Here is a 20,289-nt window from a genome sequence, read left to right as displayed (position 1 = left end):
ATAACACAATTATAATTATGATACCATTAATTATATTATGGTTATCAATATTGTTGTTATATTGCCACAGCTCCTTTTTAAAAGGTAACTTTTGTTCCACCTGCAGGTCATCGAACATTGTTCATTGGAGTCCACGTGCCACTAGGTGGAAGAAAAAGTCACCGGCGCCATAGGCACCGTGGACATAAACACAGGAAGAGAGACAGAGAGCGAGATTCAGGGTTAGAAGATGGGAGAGAGTCTCCGCCTTTTGGTAAGATAACTTTCATTTTTGCTTAGATCTTTTAATAATAAACATTAGTATGATTATGCATACTCTGTCCCGTTAATGGCCTGGACACAGTTAACTGTGTCTCTCTAGTCTCTGCTAGAGAGTCCAGATTTATTCTTCCGATGAAGGGCAGTAGTCAGTGGTGGTCAATACATGAGAAATTTCAGTCATTTCTACAAATGTAGGAGACTGTTCATAAGTGTTCTCATAGGGGTAGACTGTCACCATCTGTGAGAAGTGGTGCTTGGTGACACCTGCTGCCCTCAGTGAAGGCTCTGAAATGTTTGCCCCTAAAACATAAAATGGAGGAGTTGTGGTTCTTTACAGTTAGTTTTGTAATAATGTTGCTGTTACTGAAACTGCAGTGTTTTATGAGATATGGAATATGATCCACATTGTGTTTGCCTTTTTCCTTACTTGACACTATAATGTGCCATTGTGAGGTGAGTCTGCTGAGGACTTAAGAGGCAAACAGGAAAAGAATACCTTTCAATAGAGGATCCTGATACAAAACTCCTAAAAGTCTGACATTTTTGAATGAAAAAACATTACAGAGAATAGAAAAAGGTAGTCGTTAATAAATTAGTCAAATTTTGTCTCAAAACAGGACAACATTATTTGTTGTTCAAAAATAAAAAGCACATGTGCTGAAATGTCCAAGGCTGCACTGTAGAAAATACAATGGAAACATGCATAGAAAACAGTTTGTCACTGTGCAACAGAAGAATGTTTTAAAATCATCAGGGAAATGTGCCAGCACAATTTCAGGTTACAGAATAGTGATTATAAGACTTTCTTTTAATCAAAAATTTGTATTATGTATGTAGAAATCTTTGGAGGAAGTAGATTGTAAATGCTGATGATTAAGTGTATTGTGAAGAGCTTGAAATACTCAAATCTTTCACAATGGATTATACTGGGAGTGAAACAAAGTCAAGACTTTTTCAAACTTAGTAGATGAGAGTTGTGTTTTAATGACTGAAGAGTGAATAAAAAGTTGGCTGTGGTGATTCTGTCTGGAATGGATTTCAAATGTATGAAGACCCAATACTACATTGAAACCGCTTTCTTGGAAAACAACAAAGTTCATAAATTATTAAAATAGTTTTCAAGAAGAACGTGCATATATACATATTATGTCAGATTAGAAAGAAACAATTGAAAGTTACATTATCCAAAAGTTAGATATCATAAACTGTGAATGTCTGTTGAGTCGTCTGGATTTATTTAAGTGCCAGTGTGTGACACATTTTGGCTGAGAACTTAGCTCTGTTCCTTCAGTTTCTGGAGACCTAGGCTTGCGTCCTTCCTAATGTCAGAAGCTAAGAAAAATGAATTAACTGGCTGAATCTGTCCTTAATAGTCTTTGACACTTGTGAATACAATAAAACACACTGTTCAGCTCACTTTTGTGTTAAGTGAAAATCAGCAGGTGTTCAAGAGAGTTCCAAGATGGAATAGCAGTGATGTGAAAAAGATATTTTTGAAGTGCACTTGTAAGTTGGTGTTCACAGTGTATTTGTCTGCAGATGTCCTTGTTTAAAATAGGTGCAGAAGTGCACTTTTGTAAGTCACATTTTCATTTGTAATGGTATTGCGACCTACACACCCTTAATTGGTAGTATGTCACATAAATGATTACTTTTATAAAGCTTGGGACAGGCAAGATACAGTGCAGAAACACGCAAGTCTTCTGTGGATTGAGAATGCTGAAGATACTCTTGAAATGCTTGGGTGATAACAAATCAAAGGACCTAATTATGGAACTACCAAATATTCAGGAAAATCTGAATATAGCAACATTTTCAACCCTGAAATAATATCTGAGTAGTTAAATTTGAGGATTTTCTCCCTTGACTACCTGATCGCTGGGAGTCTGGCTGGAGAATCAAACTTTAAGCTTTGACATCAGTCCATCTAGGCAGAGATACGTGAACAGGATCTGAAAATTATACAGTGATGAAGTGGTTAGGCACAGTCAGAGCAGGTAGCCAAAATTATTCTAGGATTATTGGTAGTCTATATCCACATCCTTGCTTTTACTATGGATTTTTCTTACAGGAGTTAGGTTGTACTGCCTGGGGAGAAGCATTGCCTTTAGAGAGAATATAAACATAGTTTTTCCTATGCTTTATTTACACAGAGGGAGCAATAGATACTTCCTGCATTAAATCTTAATCCACTAAACCTCAATAACACTTCTTAGCTCTCATTCCCCATGACCACAAGGTTATAACAGTACTCAGAGGGTGCAGGAAGCTGCAGGGAAGACAAATGCACAAGTCAGTATGAGGTTTTGTGGTACCTAAGAGAGCAGATCCAAAATAGTCCCTAACTTATTTGAACATGCAGAAATGCTTGATTCCCTCTTTCTCTAGTCACCTTTTAACACATTTCTGCTGAACAGTAGGAGGCTGTATTCATGGGAATTGGGAGGAAGGATAGGCAAATAAAATTCAAAGAGCAGGTGCAAGAAGAAAGATAGTGAAAATAAGCATTGTGAGACCAGTTAATAGAAAACAGTGCTTTGAAGTAAGTCAGAAAAATAAATTAGGATTTCTATGATACAAGAGAATAAATTAGCAGTGTTTTGAAGCAGTAATGTATGAAAGGAGGTATAAGAAAAAAACAAAAATGCAAAAACTGAATAGTAGAGATGCCGGAACAAGTAAAGGCCTTGAATATTCACATATGAAGTGCTTCAGAGTGCTCAGTTAAGCAGTATTTTTTGGTCATAATTTATAACTCTGCAATTTATAACTTTATCTGTGAGGTGCACTAGTAGGTGCAAATCTTGCTCTGCTATCACTGTTTCAGGGAGCTGCATGATGCACATAGTGGTGTGGCACTATGCAGGACCCACTCAGAATGGACAAGCTCCACCTGGTTCCTACCAAGTGAAAACAATTCCTTAATTGGTTTTCTTTGTACCAATGTGGCTGGAAAACACATGTATTCAATGTAATGACCATGACTAGAAGCTTCCTGGTAATCCCTTTGGCTTACGGCTGTGAAAGCTGTACCAGATGCTTTCTGGTTTCTGTAGAGAATAGAATTTTTAGAACATTCTGATGGCATCTCCTAAGTTTCAGATATCCCTTCTCCACCTTTTTTTCCTTTTTTTTTTTTCCTTTTAATCTGCTACTGTCACTTTTCAAAAACAATCCAAGTGTTCTCAGTGTGCAAATTCAGAGCTTGTAAACAAATAATATGTAAACATGTAATGGAATAAAAAGGAGTCCTGTCATTTGGAGGCACAGATCAGTTACTCAGGTTTCATTTTTGTTTTTCCCACACCTGATTCTTGCTGTCTGTTTCCTCTTGATTAGATTAATTTGTACAAGATGTTTCCATTTTGCCATAATGATCTACCTTTGTATTGCATAATTTGTGATTACATGGCTTGCTCATGAAGAACCTTTTCTGGGTAGTAAGAGTTGTAGGCTAAGTTATTTCAGGATCTAGATTTCCACCATCTTGCCTTATCATTTTTTGAAAGAAAAGGAGAAATGGTGTGAAATGATCCAGTCTAGATAAAAATGGCAGCTGTTGTAATCAACGCCACAATTTCATGCCTAATGTAAGCTTCCCTCTTCCACAGCTTTCCTTGCAGGGCAAGTATTGTGGCTGCTTTGTGAATTAAATTTGGAATGTGATACAAATTAAAACAAACCCCTCTTTCTAGTATACAGCAGCTCCTTGGTGGTGTTTGCTGGGAGTGTGATGGATGCCAGCCCTGGTGGGCTGCACAAGTGGGCCAGGACTGCTCTGTCTGCAGTGTAAGCTGTGATAGCAATGAAAGTGTGATTTAGATTTCCTTTTGATTGGTAGGGTTGCACTTGCTTGCTGTGTACATGGATTTCAGTGGCAATTTTCAGTGGGTTTTTGATGTCTGTTTTTTGCCTGTAACCAGTGAAGTAGCTCTCTTGTGTTTGCACTTACTAGTTAATGATATGTGTATTTCTGTTTTAAAATGCAGTGGAATGGGAAGACTAACTCTAATCAGGGTGTCTTTAAGGACAGATTTTGTGAGGGTTAAGTGAATACAGCTGTGAGGACTGGTGTTTGATTTCAGCCCATTGTGGAGCCTTCTAGGACTAGGCACTGATGAAGTTTGTGCAAAGTTTGGGTTTGTTCTTTTAAGAAATCTATCTTTAATAATCACTAGTTTAAAAGATTTGTGATTCATGATGTTGGATGTGGCAAGGGAAGCTGAGCAGTCCTGGAGGTGAGACTAACAGAGGACTCTACACACAGTTCAAGAAGACCTCTCTGAAGGTAATGTAGACAAAAAAGTGAATTGTATAGGGGAACTTCTTTTAGTTACTAGAGGGGCTTGAAAAAAGCATAATTAAAGAACTCAGTGGACTATTTGGTGGCTACCTTCAAAACTCAAAGGGGCATTAACAGGGCAAACTTAATTATTTGTAAAGAATATGGCTCTTAAGGGAGTTCTCCTGCCCTTAACTGAAGACTTTGCTGAAGGGTGCACTTAGAAATTGGAATCTCTGGGCAACTGTGGAATAGATTGCAGCAAATCTGGATTAAAATAATGTAACTGCAATTTTAAGAGTCTAGCAAAAAGAAGAGAATTGAAGCTTGGAAATTGCTTTTATTGTCAGATCCAAAAGATAAGGTTATTTGTTATAGCTCTGAGATGATGGAAACAATTCATGTGGAGAAAATGCAAAGTGAGCTTCTTGCAAATGAGACTGTATGTGCAGGCATAAAGTGCCACAGAAGCAAGCAAGGGAGTACTTTCTCCCAACCTAACATAGATTTCTGACATCTGTGAAGAGATCTTTCAGAAGTATGCTGTGTGGCTGTTTGTGGTATTTAGTAATGTAAATTTTGTTTTAATTTTTACCAAGTTTTCTAATAAAAAAAAAAAAAGTAGTTTATGATCCCTGCCTTTACTGATTGCTGAGCTGAAGGGCAATGCCCAATCTGCTCAGGAAGGAGGCAGGAGGAAAGCCCCCATCCACCACTTACTTGATGAGCATGCAAATAGGAGGATCATAGAATCATTTCACACACAGACAAAACATTTTTCTTTTTTGTGATCCTGTGAATTTGTTCACATAATTTCCCCTTCATTTGAAAGGAGTTGTTATGGGTCTCAACTGTGTTATACACCAGTTTGCTCCCGGTCTGCAGCCTGGCCTGTGCAATGAGCAATCAAAAAAAGAAAGTTTTTATGTTTAATTGCATTTTAAGATGAACATACAAGAACATGAGGCATAGATTAGATCTTGTCTATGATGTTTACTTTCTTATGTGAACTTCCATAACATTAGCATTTAATGCTTAGCATTAAAGTACATTTCTGATGTAGGAAAAGTAATTTTTAAAGTCTACCTGTACTGACCTCAATAAGCAGTATTAGACTACTAATTCTGTTCTTAAACGCAGGTTGTCAACAGGCTTCAAAATACAGAAACCTGTTCTGACAATTGAGCTAATAGAGTGATACCAAAAATATATTTTGACACCCTTTCTATAGTTTATCCAGAACAGAGGACAAAATTTGGATACATTTATGTGATTCTGCTTGTGGTATGGCTTGGGCAGATTGTGTGCAGTTCTGCCCAATAGCAGGGTGGGATGGCAGGGCAGTTCTGTCTCAGGAGAAATTCTGGTGCGCATTGGAGATATGGGTCACTCCGAATGGTACAGTGGAGCAGGTTGTTTGTTGGGCTGAATTTATGTGGGGGAACAGAAAATGATCCTGCCTTCTTACCCCTGCCCAACTCTTGATTTCATTTTGTTCTTTTAGGCAAGAGGAAGCAGTCCTGACCCAGAACTGTGGGTGCTCCTAGGGATGTTTTAAACTGGCAAAATGCCTGATTATGGTTCTTTCCTACATGTGTTTTGCAAGATAGGATGATGATGTAAGCCACTGTTCCCTGTTGCCTGCACTCAGTGCTGTTCCTGGGAGCAGCTCTTTGTGTTGCCTTCTGGAAATTAGATTATTAGCAGTTATGGCTTTCAGTTTTGCTGTTTTGGCATGCCTGTACCCACATCTTGCTTTTGTTTTCTGGATGTTAGTGATTTTACCAAGAGTCATGGTAGCGAGCAGTGTGTCAGTTTGCTGCAGGGTCATTTCCTTTCTGAAGCACCAAATCCCAGCATGAATTTGTTGCGTGTTCACCAGGTCTTACTTTTTACCCTTTTAACAGTGCTGTAGATTTATGCAGATTTAAAAATGTGGCATACTCAGATTTTCCATGCACACAATGAATTTGCGGTATCAGAGGTAGTTTGGGTGTCTGTGTGAATACTGTACAGATGATGAGAGCAGAAGCCCAGAGAAAACCAGGTCTAACACAGAGTCTGACAGGAGGCTCCCATGGGACTGGGCAAATGGAAAGCTGTTCCAACTTCTGACTGAGATGGCTCATTAGCCATTGTTGATGGTTCTTCTCCTCTTATGTACCAGACTTTTCTGCCCCATCCCAGCTGGTCCTGAAGGATTTCCTGAATTGGTGATAAGCCATTTGCTTAGGAGAATAATCAGGAGCTTATTGTGGAACTTTATATTCATGATGCTTCTAATATCTTTGTTCTCTGATATAAAGTAACTTGCAGTGATAGAAATACTAATTAGTCCCATAAGTGTTTGTACTTTCCCCACTCCCCAACTTAATCTATATTACATTCATTTGTGTTTAGAAATAGTAATAATAATAATACAAACAATTTTGTTTTTAAAATGCTATATGTATTACTTGAAGTAGGAATAGACACACATAATATTCAAACCAATTTCTGTTTTCCTAGACTTGAATAAATGTTGAGTGTCCTAGTTTGCAAATATTATGCTTCTGCACCAATTATTAAGTTACCAAGTTTGACAGTCACCAGTTGAAGTATTCTTTCATACTGTCTGTGAATTGCATAGTATTAATTTTTCATATAACAAATTAATGTCATATTTGGTATTTAGTACTCCTATGAATAAGAGCCAAATCCACCTGGCATTGCTCATATGACTAATTCCATTAAAGTAGTTTTATAAGTAGAACCAACAGATACTATTTTTATTTTTAAAAAAAAAGTGTTCCTACTTAATTTTCTTAGGGTTTTGTCTTTAAAAAAATTATTGTACAATAAAGCAAACACTAACTTCCCCCCACACCCCCCTCCAGGTCTCAGCTTGGTGTTTGAAAATCAAGCTGTGGCTTGCTGGTTTTGGACACCAGCAGCAAATAAAGATATCTAGACTCTAGCAATTAGTTTTACTGATGTGCTAAAAAGAAATAAGAGAATTTAGAGCATATTTTGTCATTTATATGGATTCTTCACTGTTGTCAATCAAGTAGCTGCATGTTACACAGAAGACCCGGTAAGGTGTTCCCTTGTTACTACTCACCTTACTTTGAGAGATTTCTGATCCTCTGCTTTCCTTCCCACGCTGAAAGTGTTCATTTGCATGAGTATCGTAACTGTCAGAAAACTGCAGCTTTTCTGTACAACACTACTCATTTATTGCTTAACTGTAGCTGTTGCTGTAAATCAGTTCTAGTGCTGATTTTATCAAGAGTACAGGATGTTCCTGGCAATGCTTGTTCTCATATTCTCACTGCATGGGTCCAGCTCTCGGTATCCAAGTAGCTCGTTTTCCATGTTCTGTCACTAGTTGTATGCACTTGTCATTTTCAAGTTCACATCTTATTGAATTTTGTCCTGGCAAATTATTATTTCCAATTTGCACACTTCCTGAACAGAATACACTTTGTACTCTCAGGTTAAATCTTGATGTTTATATTTACTTTATGCTTCTCCAGAAAATACCAACATGTGGATATGAGGAACACAATTTAAAAAAACAGGTAGGGAAAGGCTGAAAGGGGTTCTGGAATAGAGGTTGAAATGGTCTTACAGGAAAAAAATGGGACTCAACAATGAGAGAGAAGAGTAATAGAAGTAGAGGAGGTTGTAGCTGTTCCTTAATGAACCACCAAAAGTAAATTCTGTCCCCCTGCAGTTAATTCTCTGGATCTATTTAATAGTACCTCTTTGCTTGTAACTTCTTCCTGGGTTTAATTTCCTTGCTTTGAGAAGGACTAAGTAGAATTTATAATACTGTGTCTTTACACTCTGTTTAAACAAATAGAGCTCTGGTGAAACTGTCATGTATTTGTGTTTCATTGCTATAGCAAGTTTACTAATACTGCTACTGCTTCTTCACTGATGAATTTAGTCTTCTGTATCAGTGGTGCATTTATTTTTTTTTTTTGATTGGTGCCATATTTATTCTTCAACCAGCATTCAGTGAGTGATACCACTTCAGTCTGTTTTTTTCCCAAAAAAATTCAGAGAGTTTGAGGATTCTATGCAGTGCTTCTCTTCACTGCTGGATGGAAAATATTGCCTAAAAATATGGTTGTAGAAAAAAACCTTCGTTTTGATAATGTTCAAGGAATTGTTGCTCTGTTCTGCTGGATAAATAATTTTTAGGTTGACTAGAAGCCTGGCCCACATCAGCTCTTACAATGGACTTGTTGCTCCTCTCAGAAATCTAAAACCCATTAGCAGAAAAATTAACTATGTACTTCTAGAGAGACTAGATTTCATACAGAGTTTGTTTATCTGAGATTTGCATTTAAGTTTTGTTTATTTGTGTGGGGTGCTTTCGTTGATTGTTTGTTTAAGGCATATGAACGCTTAATATACACAGACATTATGGTGCCCTGTGAGCTCTGGAAATTTACTGAGCAATATGAGAAAAAGAATAGTATGTCTCCAAAATATATTTAGTGCTTTGCACCAAAAGGTTATGAAGAAAAATCACTAGTAATAGGGATGTGAAGGGAAGACTGAGACAGGAAGAATAAAATGAGGAAGCTGTAGCAAATAACTTGTTCATTTGCATCCTGGGTTAACCCAGCTCAGTGTCACAACCCCCTCTCTCTTGCCACTCAGACAGGAGGGAAAGTAACATAACAAACCTCTGGGCTGAGATAAAGAGTTTAATGAGATGATAAAATGCACAAATACCGTGGCCTATTTGCAGAAAATGCAGCAGAATGCAGAAAGCAGCAGTGTCCCTCAACCCACAGCCTGATGTGCAACACCCCAAAACCCAGAAAATGGAATCAGCAACCAAAACAGGAAGCCTCTCCTGTTACAATCTGATCTTCAAGCCCCTTAATACTTTGCTCCAGCCAGCACTTTCATTTTGAAGCTGGCATGACGGCAGCGTGACGTGGACTATCAGCAGCAGATTCAATCCAACCTGTGACAATCTGGAACAGCCTAACCAGACATGGTTTAAACATGGGCAGGGGATGGTAGGTGTTGTTAATGATGTACTCTTTTTGAAGTTCTAAGTGGTATATTGGCATCAAGGAGGTGTCTTTTGGTTTCTTTCTCCTGATAGATAAAACAAAGAATGCAAATTTAATATACCAGCTTATGTGTTGAGCTTAGTTCTGTAGGTTTAGACTTATGATGTGGCAAAGTAGATTTTGTAATACTGGAGTAAGTGACTTTTATCAGCTCTATCTGTAATCCTCTTTCCTGTGAGACACCATTCTAATTTCCAATAGTCACTAGTTCTGTACATCACATTCTATCTTTATTTACTGTAGTTGTTTACTCTGTTAATTAAACAAACTCATCTAAAGAGGTCTCAAATCTGAAGGTGTTTGTGTCTAGATGTTTCTACAGAGTAACTATAATCATGTTTTCTGTGTGGCAATAAGTGATATACATTAAAGAGCCTGGATAATCTCATGAAATTTTAGGTATTTGCTTGCTCAGGGCAAAGAAATAAATGTTCTGGACTTGACTTTTTTTGTTTTTCTCCAGATACTCCATCACAAAGGGTGCAGTTTATTCTTGGAACAGAAGATGATGATGAGGAACATATTCCTCATGATCTTTTTACTGAGCTTGATGAGATTTGTTGGCGTGAAGGAGAGGATGCGGAATGGAGGGAGACAGCAAGGTGAGTGGTTTTATAAGTTTTAAAAAATCATCTGTAGCTTTTGGTTGCTGGAGTGTTGAGGAATGATTTCAAAGCTGTGGCAAGCTCAGGAACAGATTTTTGGATATAAAGCTTAAATGGAAGCATAATTGTAATCCATAGACTGCTGGTATTACAACAGCATTTGTTGTTTGCGAGGGCCAAATGTTTTCATCTAGATTTGTGAAATATAGGTCAGAAATAATATCAAGGGGGGGGAGTCAAACATATAATGTATGTGAATTAATAATAACTGGGTTTAGTTTAAGTGTTTTAGCTCATAATTTTAAGAAACTTTCAAACTTTATATTCTGGTTGGATCCTTAAGAAACAGATAAAATTACTATTATAAAAAGCTGAAAGCAAGAAATGAGATTAGTTTTTGAGCAATAAATCTTTTACATATTCTAACTATCAATGAACAGTTGATTTTGAGCAATCGGTGTTGAACTGTTTTCTTTCCACAAAATGAGTGTGAGAAGATTTAGATGGCATTTCTGATGAAAAAAATGAAAGATTAGAACAGAACTTTAAATTTTTGAAACATATGAGTTTTCTTGAGCATCTAAATGGGGTGTGACTTGCTTAGTTTCATTAAGACTACATTTGCCAGTAATCCTTGCTTCATTTTTCTTAGAACCTTAGTTTTCCCTTTCCCTGACTGTATTTATTGACAGTGCTTTTCAGTGGTGCCTAGAAGAATATGAATCACATTTTTGGTGTCAGTAGGATAAAAATTGTGGAATTAGTGGGAAACTACATATATGGGCTCTTTGGCATGATTATGGCTGTTAGATTTCCCTTAATTTTCCCAGAGGGCTACAGAATTTTCTGCGACCTTCCTTTCCCTTATTTGTCCATAGGAGGCACAGACAGATGCTAAATATAGATCTTTACATGTAGAAAATTCTCATATGGGGATTGTGCTGCAAAATTAATGTAGTACTGTTCCTAAATAATCTTATTAATATTCAGAGAGGGAGAATCTAATCATGTTAATCATCTGCCGTGTTCTCATACTGATTAGAAATATATAGAACATCTCGTAGGAAAGATATCAGCTTCTATTGTGATTAAAAATAAAATCACTGTGGCTTGTGCTATTTTTAGGAGGGAAATAGCATCTTTCCAGTTCAACTACAAAATATCCCTTTGCAAATTATCAAGGAATTGTGTTTCTGAAAAGTTCTAAAAATTCTTTACTTTGAAAGGAATAGGCAAAATAAAGATATGTCTATTTAGACTGATCTGTCTCTATGTACAGCCTTCCCAATTGTCATTTGGTAACTAAAAAAAAAATATGTAAAAATGAGACTGTGGCAAAAGGACAGAATAAAACAACCAAGAAAATTGTTTTTTGGGGGGCTCAGAAAATACAAGTGAAGTGCTAATAGTAAAAGAAAACTGTTAGCTTTAGAAATAAGATGAAAACAAAGAAAGAGTAGGGCTGCCATGCAGAAAAAAAAAAAAAAAAATCACAGAATTATCAGGGTTGGAAGGGACCCCAAGGATCATCTAGTTTCAACCCCCCTGCCTTGGGCAGAGATACCCTCCACTAGACCAGATTGCCCAGAGCCACATCCAGCCTGGCCTCAAAAACATCCAGGGATGGGGCTTCCACCACTTCCCTGGGCAACCTGTTCCAGTGTCTCACCACCCTTACGGTGAAGAACTTCTTCCTAAGGTCTAATTTAAATCTGTCTTCCTCTAGCTTGGATCCATTCCCCCTAGTCCTATCACTACCTGACACCCTAAAAAGTCCTTCACCAGCTTTCTTGTAGGCCCCCTTCAGGTACTAGAAGGCCACAATAAGGTCTCCTTGGAGCCTTCTCTTTTCCAAGAGAAAGCTCCAGTGATTAAGGTAAATAATCTTTTTCAGTTTGGAGTAAAAAATTTCAAACAGCATCTGGCATGGGGTGGCTGGCTGGTAGAAAAGGAGGCAAAGGTAGTGAAATGACCAAACAAAGATGCAGGCAAATGTCCAAGTACTTTATTTATGCAAATAAGAGGGTGCAATATTTTCTGTTCTAGAAAGCTGTAAGAAATGTATTTCATGGGTATGGAATTCCAGGCCAGAAGAAACATGTATCTTTTAAAATAAATTGTCAGTCTTACAGTATTTTTTTTTAAAATGTGGCCTAGATATACAGTTGTGTAGAGAATGCCTAATGTATAATTTCTATACTGAAAAAAGTATTTCCCATAAATTTGTGGAGAAACACGCAGAGGCATAACAGTTGGGCTTATTTTATACACACAATAGTAAAGTTTCAAACTATAGCTACTAGGCAAAAATTAATGTTCAAATCTACCCTAACAACCTCTTGTGGTGTGGCTGGAAAGCTAGTGCCTGAACTGTAGGAAGTTTTATGCATGCTGTTGGGACTTATTTTATGTGCTTATTTAGGATGCAGATTTTGGGGGAATATCACTGTTTCTGGAACAGGAATGAATATCATATGTAATAAAGAAAAACAGACTTTAGAACTAACTGGGAAGTCTTTAGGCTTAAGTTCTGACGAAACAGCACAGTTATAAAAACAACCCCCTCCATAGTTCAGAAAGTAAATTGTTAATAGTGACTAGAAAATGGGTGTACTAAAGGAAAAACCTATGAGTATGAGGTGAAAATGCATCTCCTCTGAATCAAAACTTTCTTATCAAGAAACTAGGTAAAAAAAACCCATAGATTTGTAACTTCTGCCTTGTTTCTGTGACATGCTTATTTACTTTGCTTCCCTACTCTGATTAGAAAATTAAGCAAAAACTCATGTGGAAATTTATGTGCTAATAATGCTGACCTTTGAAGGGGTGGTGAGTACATACCGCATACCACAGATCTCTGCTGCAGACATAAGAGACTATGAAATAGATCCTGTTCAACTCATGTCCTAACATGCACCAAAATGTTGTAACTGAATCTACATCAAAGTGTACACACTCCATCATTGATTCCTGAAAAATTGATGCAGATGACCTTAGAATATATAACATATCCATATATGTATATACACACACCTAAGTACCTTGCTGAAATTCTTGTTGGCATATTTAGTTCCAGTAAGTGTGCTATGAGAGGAACTAAACTGTGTGATGGCTATACCTCTTCTAGTCTTTACCAGTAAAAGAAAACTGAAGCTGCTCTCCTGTGTTACCAGACATAACTAAGATAGCTCTAAATATATTCCAAGCATATGGGATTATCCTGGTTTGAGTCCAGGCAGATCCTCTCTTGTCCCTGAGAGGGGCAAAAGGATGACACACAAATGGATTGCAGAAGTGATGGAAAGTTTAAACGGAAAAGCAATTGGTGTTTTACAGAAACTACAAGCATGCTGACAAAGATACCCCAAAGCGTAGAGTCCCTTCCAACACACCCAAAGGTCCTCAACATTTTCCATCTCCCTACCTGAGGGCACACCCAAACCCCCCAGGGCTCTTTCTCCCCCCCCTCCCCCCCTGCTAGGCTAGTCCCAGGCTGGCCAGGTCTGACACTGCCCCTCCCCCTTCTCCTCCTAGAATTAGGCCTAGCCAGGCCTAAGAGGCCTTGAGGTACTTCCCCACCGTTACCTGACAGGGGGCATCTCCCATGGGAGCAGAGAGAGAAGAAAGAGGAAGAGAAGGACTTTGCAGATGGATTTATAGGGTGCAGGATATTATGGGTATGAAATACACTATTTCCTGTGTCCACCTACTGGGTTGGACCCTCTGGACACAGGAGGTGTAACTTATGTGGTAGGGACAGGAGGGACCCAGCCTAAACTGCCACAGGGATGCATATGACAAATGGACTTGATGTTGTTGCTTTTTGGGAAATTATGACAGGCTTTTGTTTATCAGCCATATCAATTTAAGGAGTCAAACTGCAAAAGTGAATATGTTACAGCATGCCTTTTTTGCTGGGTTACTAAAAAGAATAGAAAATTTGCAGCCTTGGAATCTACACCTGAATTTGGATTTCAAAGCCATTTATGTCACTGGATGTTGTACATGAATTCAGAGTATGGTTAAAATAGTATTGTGATATTTAAAACCACCTGAACACTTATGATTGAATCACTGTGTAAGACTAAAGATGTGTGTGTTTTATGATGTGGTTTCTAATTTGGTATGTTAAATAAGAATTCTTTGATGTACAAAGGTATATTTCTGAAAAAAAGGTGATATACATGATTTTCCCTTGATGAGAAAAGTAAACACCCATAATGCTTATTAAAATCGAAGTAGAAATTTATTCCAAATGTAGAATTCTCTCAGCTGGGTATGATTTATATTTATTTACCAGCCTGTTGGCTCATTAAGTAACAATGTATAATAATGTCTTTAAACATAAAGTTTTAGTAACAGCAGAAATTTGGATGCAGCCCATAGAATGATCCTATTCAAATGATAAGATGGCAAATAGGATTATTTGGGCAGTAGCAATAGCTTCCTATGGATTTTTGTTTTGCATAAGCTTTCATGTCTGATTGACACCACAAAGTCAAATTCAAGCTGTTTCCATGATTTAGACTTTTCTTTTCCATGTGTCCCTAGTATGTTATGAGCTGTGGTTATGAGCCTGCCCCTGTTCAGTCACTTGTCATAATGAAACTTTTAAGAACATGTTTGTCTTTTATCCCTCACTTTAAAATCTGTTTAGAATGGGTCAGTGTGTTCAAAATAGGTAATAGCAAGGACAGATTACAGCAGTATAATCAGGTAAGCATTGCCGAGGACTATTTACATTAACAGAATGTGATGACAGTATGAGGTTCCCAATGAGAAGCTGTTTGAATCTATGTTTGAATCATTTTTTTTTAGGATATATGTAGCATGATTTTTAAAATTTCTTTGAGTCAGCATAAAGATGATGGGTACATCAGAAATAATTTGGAATACACAGGTGCCAAGATCATAATCTCATAAAACTACTGAAGATATTAGAAACATGCACAAAAGCAGAGGTATGACAAGATAAAAATGCAGATACTTTGCAGTCTTAGGAGGGAGTAGTTTAAGCAGGACAATTAATGCATCATGTTTGTGACATTATGGCCACAAATAGGTCTAGCAAATTCTAAGTTTGGAAACATGTGAGCACCATGAGTAAGGTATGCGAAGCCTCCTCTTCACTTCAAGTGAAGCTGCATAATGAAAACAAACAAACAAGAACCAACAAAAACTTCAACTATTTTGTTTCCCACTTGCATTTCAGTAACTTTCCTGAGTTGTTGTTGCTGCTCAAAACTCCCTTTCAAACTATTCCTTTGAATTTGGTGGGGGTGGAGTTCATTCATTTGTTTTATGTCCATTCTGATGTTTTGAAAATCTGTTTGGAAAACCTAATTTGCATATGCAAATGAAAGCAGTTTTTTGTGTTCTGTGATTTCTTGCTGCTTCTCTGAAAGAATGAAAAGGTAAAGGATATAGCCTGGCTAAACTGTGGTGAAGGGAGTGGAGAACAGAAGTTTGATAGAGGTGAAGGAGGTCTCATGGGCAAAGATGAAATATGGAAACTGGCCAGCACAGAGGAAATGGAGGGAAAAGTATTCAAATACAAAGAAGAGAGAGCAAGACAAAGGAGGATGGAAATTTTGGAGGGGCTGAGAAGTTGGAGGCAAATTGTTATGGCAGTGCTAGATTAATAGTCAGACTTGATCATCTAAAAGGTCTTTTCCAACCTAACTGGTTCTACAATTCTATGTAACAAATGGGAGCATGATTAGGAGACAGCTGGTAACAGTTACAAAAAAGGGAATGCAGGAAGAGAGCAGATTCGCTGGTGATGACTGGGTCACTGAGGTGGTGGTTGCTTACAGAAAGGCAGTGGAAGAGAGAATCTAGTACACAGGGGCTAAAAGTAGGAAAGTGTCTAAAATATGGGTGCAGAGGCATATTTTATGAGTAGGAGCAGAGCTAGGCAGGTGGACCAGGAACAGAAGGGGACAGCTGTGTTTGCCGTTTTACTGGGCTCTAGGTGTGGTCAAACTGGAAATTGCTCAGCTTTAGAGCTGTAAGCTTCTATGTTTCCCTGCTGTCTGGAAATAAGTGTGAAGGTGCTGTCAAGGTGTGAGGCTCTGCTTGACTTCTCTGCTGCCTGGTCCATATAAATCTGTTGAATCAATAGAGGTTTGTGCTTGTTCAAACTTTTCCAGGCGGTATGGCTTCACACAGCAGCATCTGCATATGCTTGAAAGACTAAATAACTAGTTTAAAACACTTTTGCATATGCCAACAGACTTTTCTGTTCTTATTATATATAGCATTTCTTTTTCTCTACCACAAATTCTTCTCCTCTATCCTTCTCATACTACTTGTTGTTCTATCATGGAAATATCATTTCATACTGGAGAATTACTCAAAGTTTTTGTGAAGTCCAATAGCGATTACTTAATACATTTCTTTTTAATCTCTGTGGTCAGAATCTATCCTCAAAAAGTGTGTAATATAGCATTGTATTTGAAGATACAGGCAAAGGAAATTTCTCACATTTCCTACAGGAGTAAAAAGCAACAAAGTGAGATGAGGAGGCATGCTTAACAATTGTCTTTCAATATCCACAGAGGTAATATATTTTTAATTTCTTATGCACAATGGAGTTATAAAATTGCTTGTTTGTACAGGTGGTTGAAGTTTGAAGAAGATGTAGAGGATGGTGGAGAGAGGTGGAGTAAACCATATGTTGCCACACTGTCACTTCATAGCTTGTTTGAGCTGAGAAGCTGTATCCTGAATGGTACAGTTCTTTTGGACATGAGAGCTAATTCCATAGAAGAAATTGCAGGTATGTATTGATGTTGCATTATTAGTTATGAAAATTAATCATAAAAATCAAGAGCATACAATATTGCTTACAAAAAAGCTGTTGAATAATAATCAGTTCCGTTTAGAAACTACTGTGAAATATTTTACTCAATGTATTAGGAAAGAATCTAATGTTTCACACAATTGGTAAATATTTTATTGATATCATTTTGTGTAGTTTTCAGAACTATGTTTTATGTAAAGGAGAAAATTAAAATGGAGTAGAGAGCACGGTTTGAATGTATTTCATTAGAACTGGCATATTTTGTACTCCTACTGTTCTGCCTCACATTGTGAATGATGTGTATGCTGACTTCTACAAACTGAATCTACAGCCCTGCTAATTGCAGACACTCTAGCTTTAAAAAATTAAATGATAGGGAAGTATCCTGCAGAATTATGTGTCATGAAAACAGCAATTTCAAAACATGTCTCTGTGTGGAGAACAATAATGTTGTGCAAGCTTTTTAAAAAGTTTAAAATACATTAGCTTCTTTAACAGAAGTTGAGTGCCTTTTCTCCAATAAAGATATATTTGGCAATTGCAATTCTAGAGCTTTTGGGAACAGCAGAAGTAAAAAGCAAGGGAGAACATAATGTATGAGTTGTGTGTCCCAAAGTTTAAGTGAGATTGAGAGTGAATGCCATTTTCTGTATTTCTGGTGTTTCTCACAAAGGCTGCAGCTAGTTACTGCAGGGTTTTTTGGTGTGTTTTCTTGTTTGTTTGGGGGTTTTTTGGGTAGTGCATTTGTAACTCTAATAGAGCCGGTTTTCAGAGGCTGTATAGTACAGAACTGTAATGCATGGCCTCAAGGTATCCTAAAATTACAGAGGTTGCATGGCCATGCTAGAGTCCTGCACTACAGTCTGGTATATTTATTTCCTGTTGTAAATACAGTAGATAATTTGAATTAGATAACTTATACATTTATATAAATGCAAGTTTCTCCAGTGTACTGAGGCAGGGATAATGTATGTCTTTTATAATATAAATGTATTTACATTAGACTTTAAAACTCATCAAAATTCTAACACCCAGTCCTAGAGCTTATGTGCCCTACAGAGTTTCTGATGCTGTGTCCTTGCTACTATTTAAAACAATCTCTGTCCCTTCCAGCAAAGAAGACACAGCAATGAGATGTACTCTTTTGTAACCTGGGATCTCATATTTTCTGTTTATCCAACCTTAGTAAGAGCTAATGCCATGCTTGTGATGGTTACTGAGCCTTACCTGTTTTATATATACTTAAAAACTTTACCTTGCCTCTACCTTGCCATTTTTCACAACAGTTTCTGAAAATGGTGTTGTATCTGTGTATCATAGATTTGGTATTTTATGCAAATTGTACACATACTGTTATTTTATACAAATGTTGTATTACACGTTGTCTCGGTCCGGAGAGGGAAGGAGACTAGTTCTTTTGAATATTCCCGTGCTGTGAAATTAATCGGCACAAACGAGGCCAAAATATCAACAGCTAGACTATTTATTACATAGAGAAAATGGAAATAAGAAGGGGAGAGCGAGAAGATAGAGAGGGAAAGAGAGAAGAGAGAGAGAGAAGAGGAAAGGAGTTATATTACCACACCCCTCACCCACCCCAAGACAGTTTGAGTCTGTGGAGGAGAGGTGCTGCATGAGGTGCTGGGTTTGTGCTGAGGCTTTGGCTGGAGATGCGATGTGATCCCTCTGGGCAGCCTGGGTCTGTAGAGAAAGGGTGCTGAGGCTTTGGCTGGAGAACAGATGAGGTCCCTCTGGGCAGCATGGGTCAGCTCCATGAGTAGAGGACATGGAGAGAGGGTTCAGTCTGCTTCCTTCCTTCTCAGCGGCATGGTCCTCCTTCAGCGTTTTTCTCTCTGCGTTTTTCTTCCCTCCATTGCGGTTTTCTTCCTCTGTGGTTTTCTTCCCCACTGAGCCAGTAGTGGTCAAGTCTTTTATACAGTTTTTAGTCCTTAGGTATGTGTCCGAGCATTGTCCCTCAGGAATTCAGGAGCCAGGAAATCATAAGTATCCAGATATCGTTCCCCAGGAAGTCTTTCAGTGTAATCCTGTGTGTTTAGGCAGGGGTCTAGATGGAGGGGGGGGGGAGGGCCTCCGCCTTCCCTTCTCCATCTAACCTGTCCACACACCCATTACACATCAGGAAACAGGTGGAGAGTCCATTGACTCATCACCCTCCCTTCCTGGGGGTATCTGATAGCTGTCTTGAAGGCGTGATGGCTGGGTCCTTGGGTCATTGTTATAGGCCAGCTGCAGTCCAGTGTTATCACGAAGCAATCGCAAGGTGATTTGCATCCAGGATTGGTACTGTCTGGGCAAGCAGCAAGTGATTTTATCTTTGTTGAGTCACACCAGGAGTTTAGACTCTTACACACGTATGGTATTTTTCATGCTGCAAACTTTGCTTGAGGATCAGGCATGATGCAACAGATGTAAATTTGGGAAAAGAGCACATGGATAGAGAACTGGTGCTTCAGTGGTTCCTCTGGGCTTTTTGTTGCCTTGTCACAGGCAAGGGAATGTGTTAACTGAAAATGTAAAATACACAAATAAAAAGTATAAAAACCTTGGTTTAGGTAAAGGTACAAAAGACAGAGCAAGGAAATCCTTTAACACTTAGGAAATTGAGAAAACTGCTTTATGGGTGATACATAAGCCTATGTAAGGGCCAGGTAAAATTATACACATTTACCTTATCAGGTAAGGGAGAGACTATTCAGTGGGGTATATTTAACAGTGGAATGAAAGTTGGCTCAGATTGTGGTAGCTCAATTTTGCACTTACCTTTCCCAGATTGTTTGTGTCAAACTGACACAAGGTATTATTAATCCAAATCTGCAGAAACTTGCGTGGGTTTCCACTCTCTGCCAGGATCTGATTCACCCATGAATCACAGAGCTTCAAAATTTGTCTTCATAATGATAGAAGATAAACATGAAGAATAAAAGGCAGCTGATTTGAAAGAACAAAGGTGTTTATCAGTATGCTGATTTATTATTTATTTTAAAAATATCAATAAATACTTAGATCATCTGCTTTGATGTTCTTTTTTTTGGATTTTTGCTTAAAATAGTACACTGGGATTTTCAATTTTTATCTTTGCATTTTTAATCCAGAAATCACTCAATCTTTCTCTGTAGTTGGCTAAAAGATCCCTTTCAGAATTGTTTTTCAGTAGGTAAAAAAAGTAACAATTAATGCAATAAAAAATAATTTCAGCAAATATCCTTTATTTTTGGGTTTTGGAAGATATTGTATAGT

General features: G+C 37.8%; 1 protein-coding gene across 2 annotated transcripts in view; it reads left to right on the top strand.

Annotated features, from left to right (window-relative positions):
* The window catches only part of SLC4A10 (solute carrier family 4 member 10), a 126,508-nt gene that overhangs the window by 41,464 nt on the left and 64,755 nt on the right, over positions 1 to 20,289 (top strand). For both annotated transcript variants that reach the window (XM_054175137.1, XM_054175131.1), the window contains exons 3-5: positions 107 to 253; positions 10,085 to 10,223; positions 16,847 to 17,007. In XM_054175137.1, coding sequence (XP_054031112.1) covers positions 107 to 253; positions 10,085 to 10,223; positions 16,847 to 17,007 — 447 coding nt within the window. The remainder of the gene's footprint in view (positions 1 to 106; positions 254 to 10,084; positions 10,224 to 16,846; positions 17,008 to 20,289) is intronic.

This window comes from Dryobates pubescens, chromosome 2, assembly GCF_014839835.1.
Source record: "Dryobates pubescens isolate bDryPub1 chromosome 2, bDryPub1.pri, whole genome shotgun sequence".
NCBI lineage: Eukaryota > Metazoa > Chordata > Aves > Piciformes > Picidae > Dryobates > Dryobates pubescens.
This window is presented reverse-complemented; position numbering and strand designations above follow the sequence as displayed.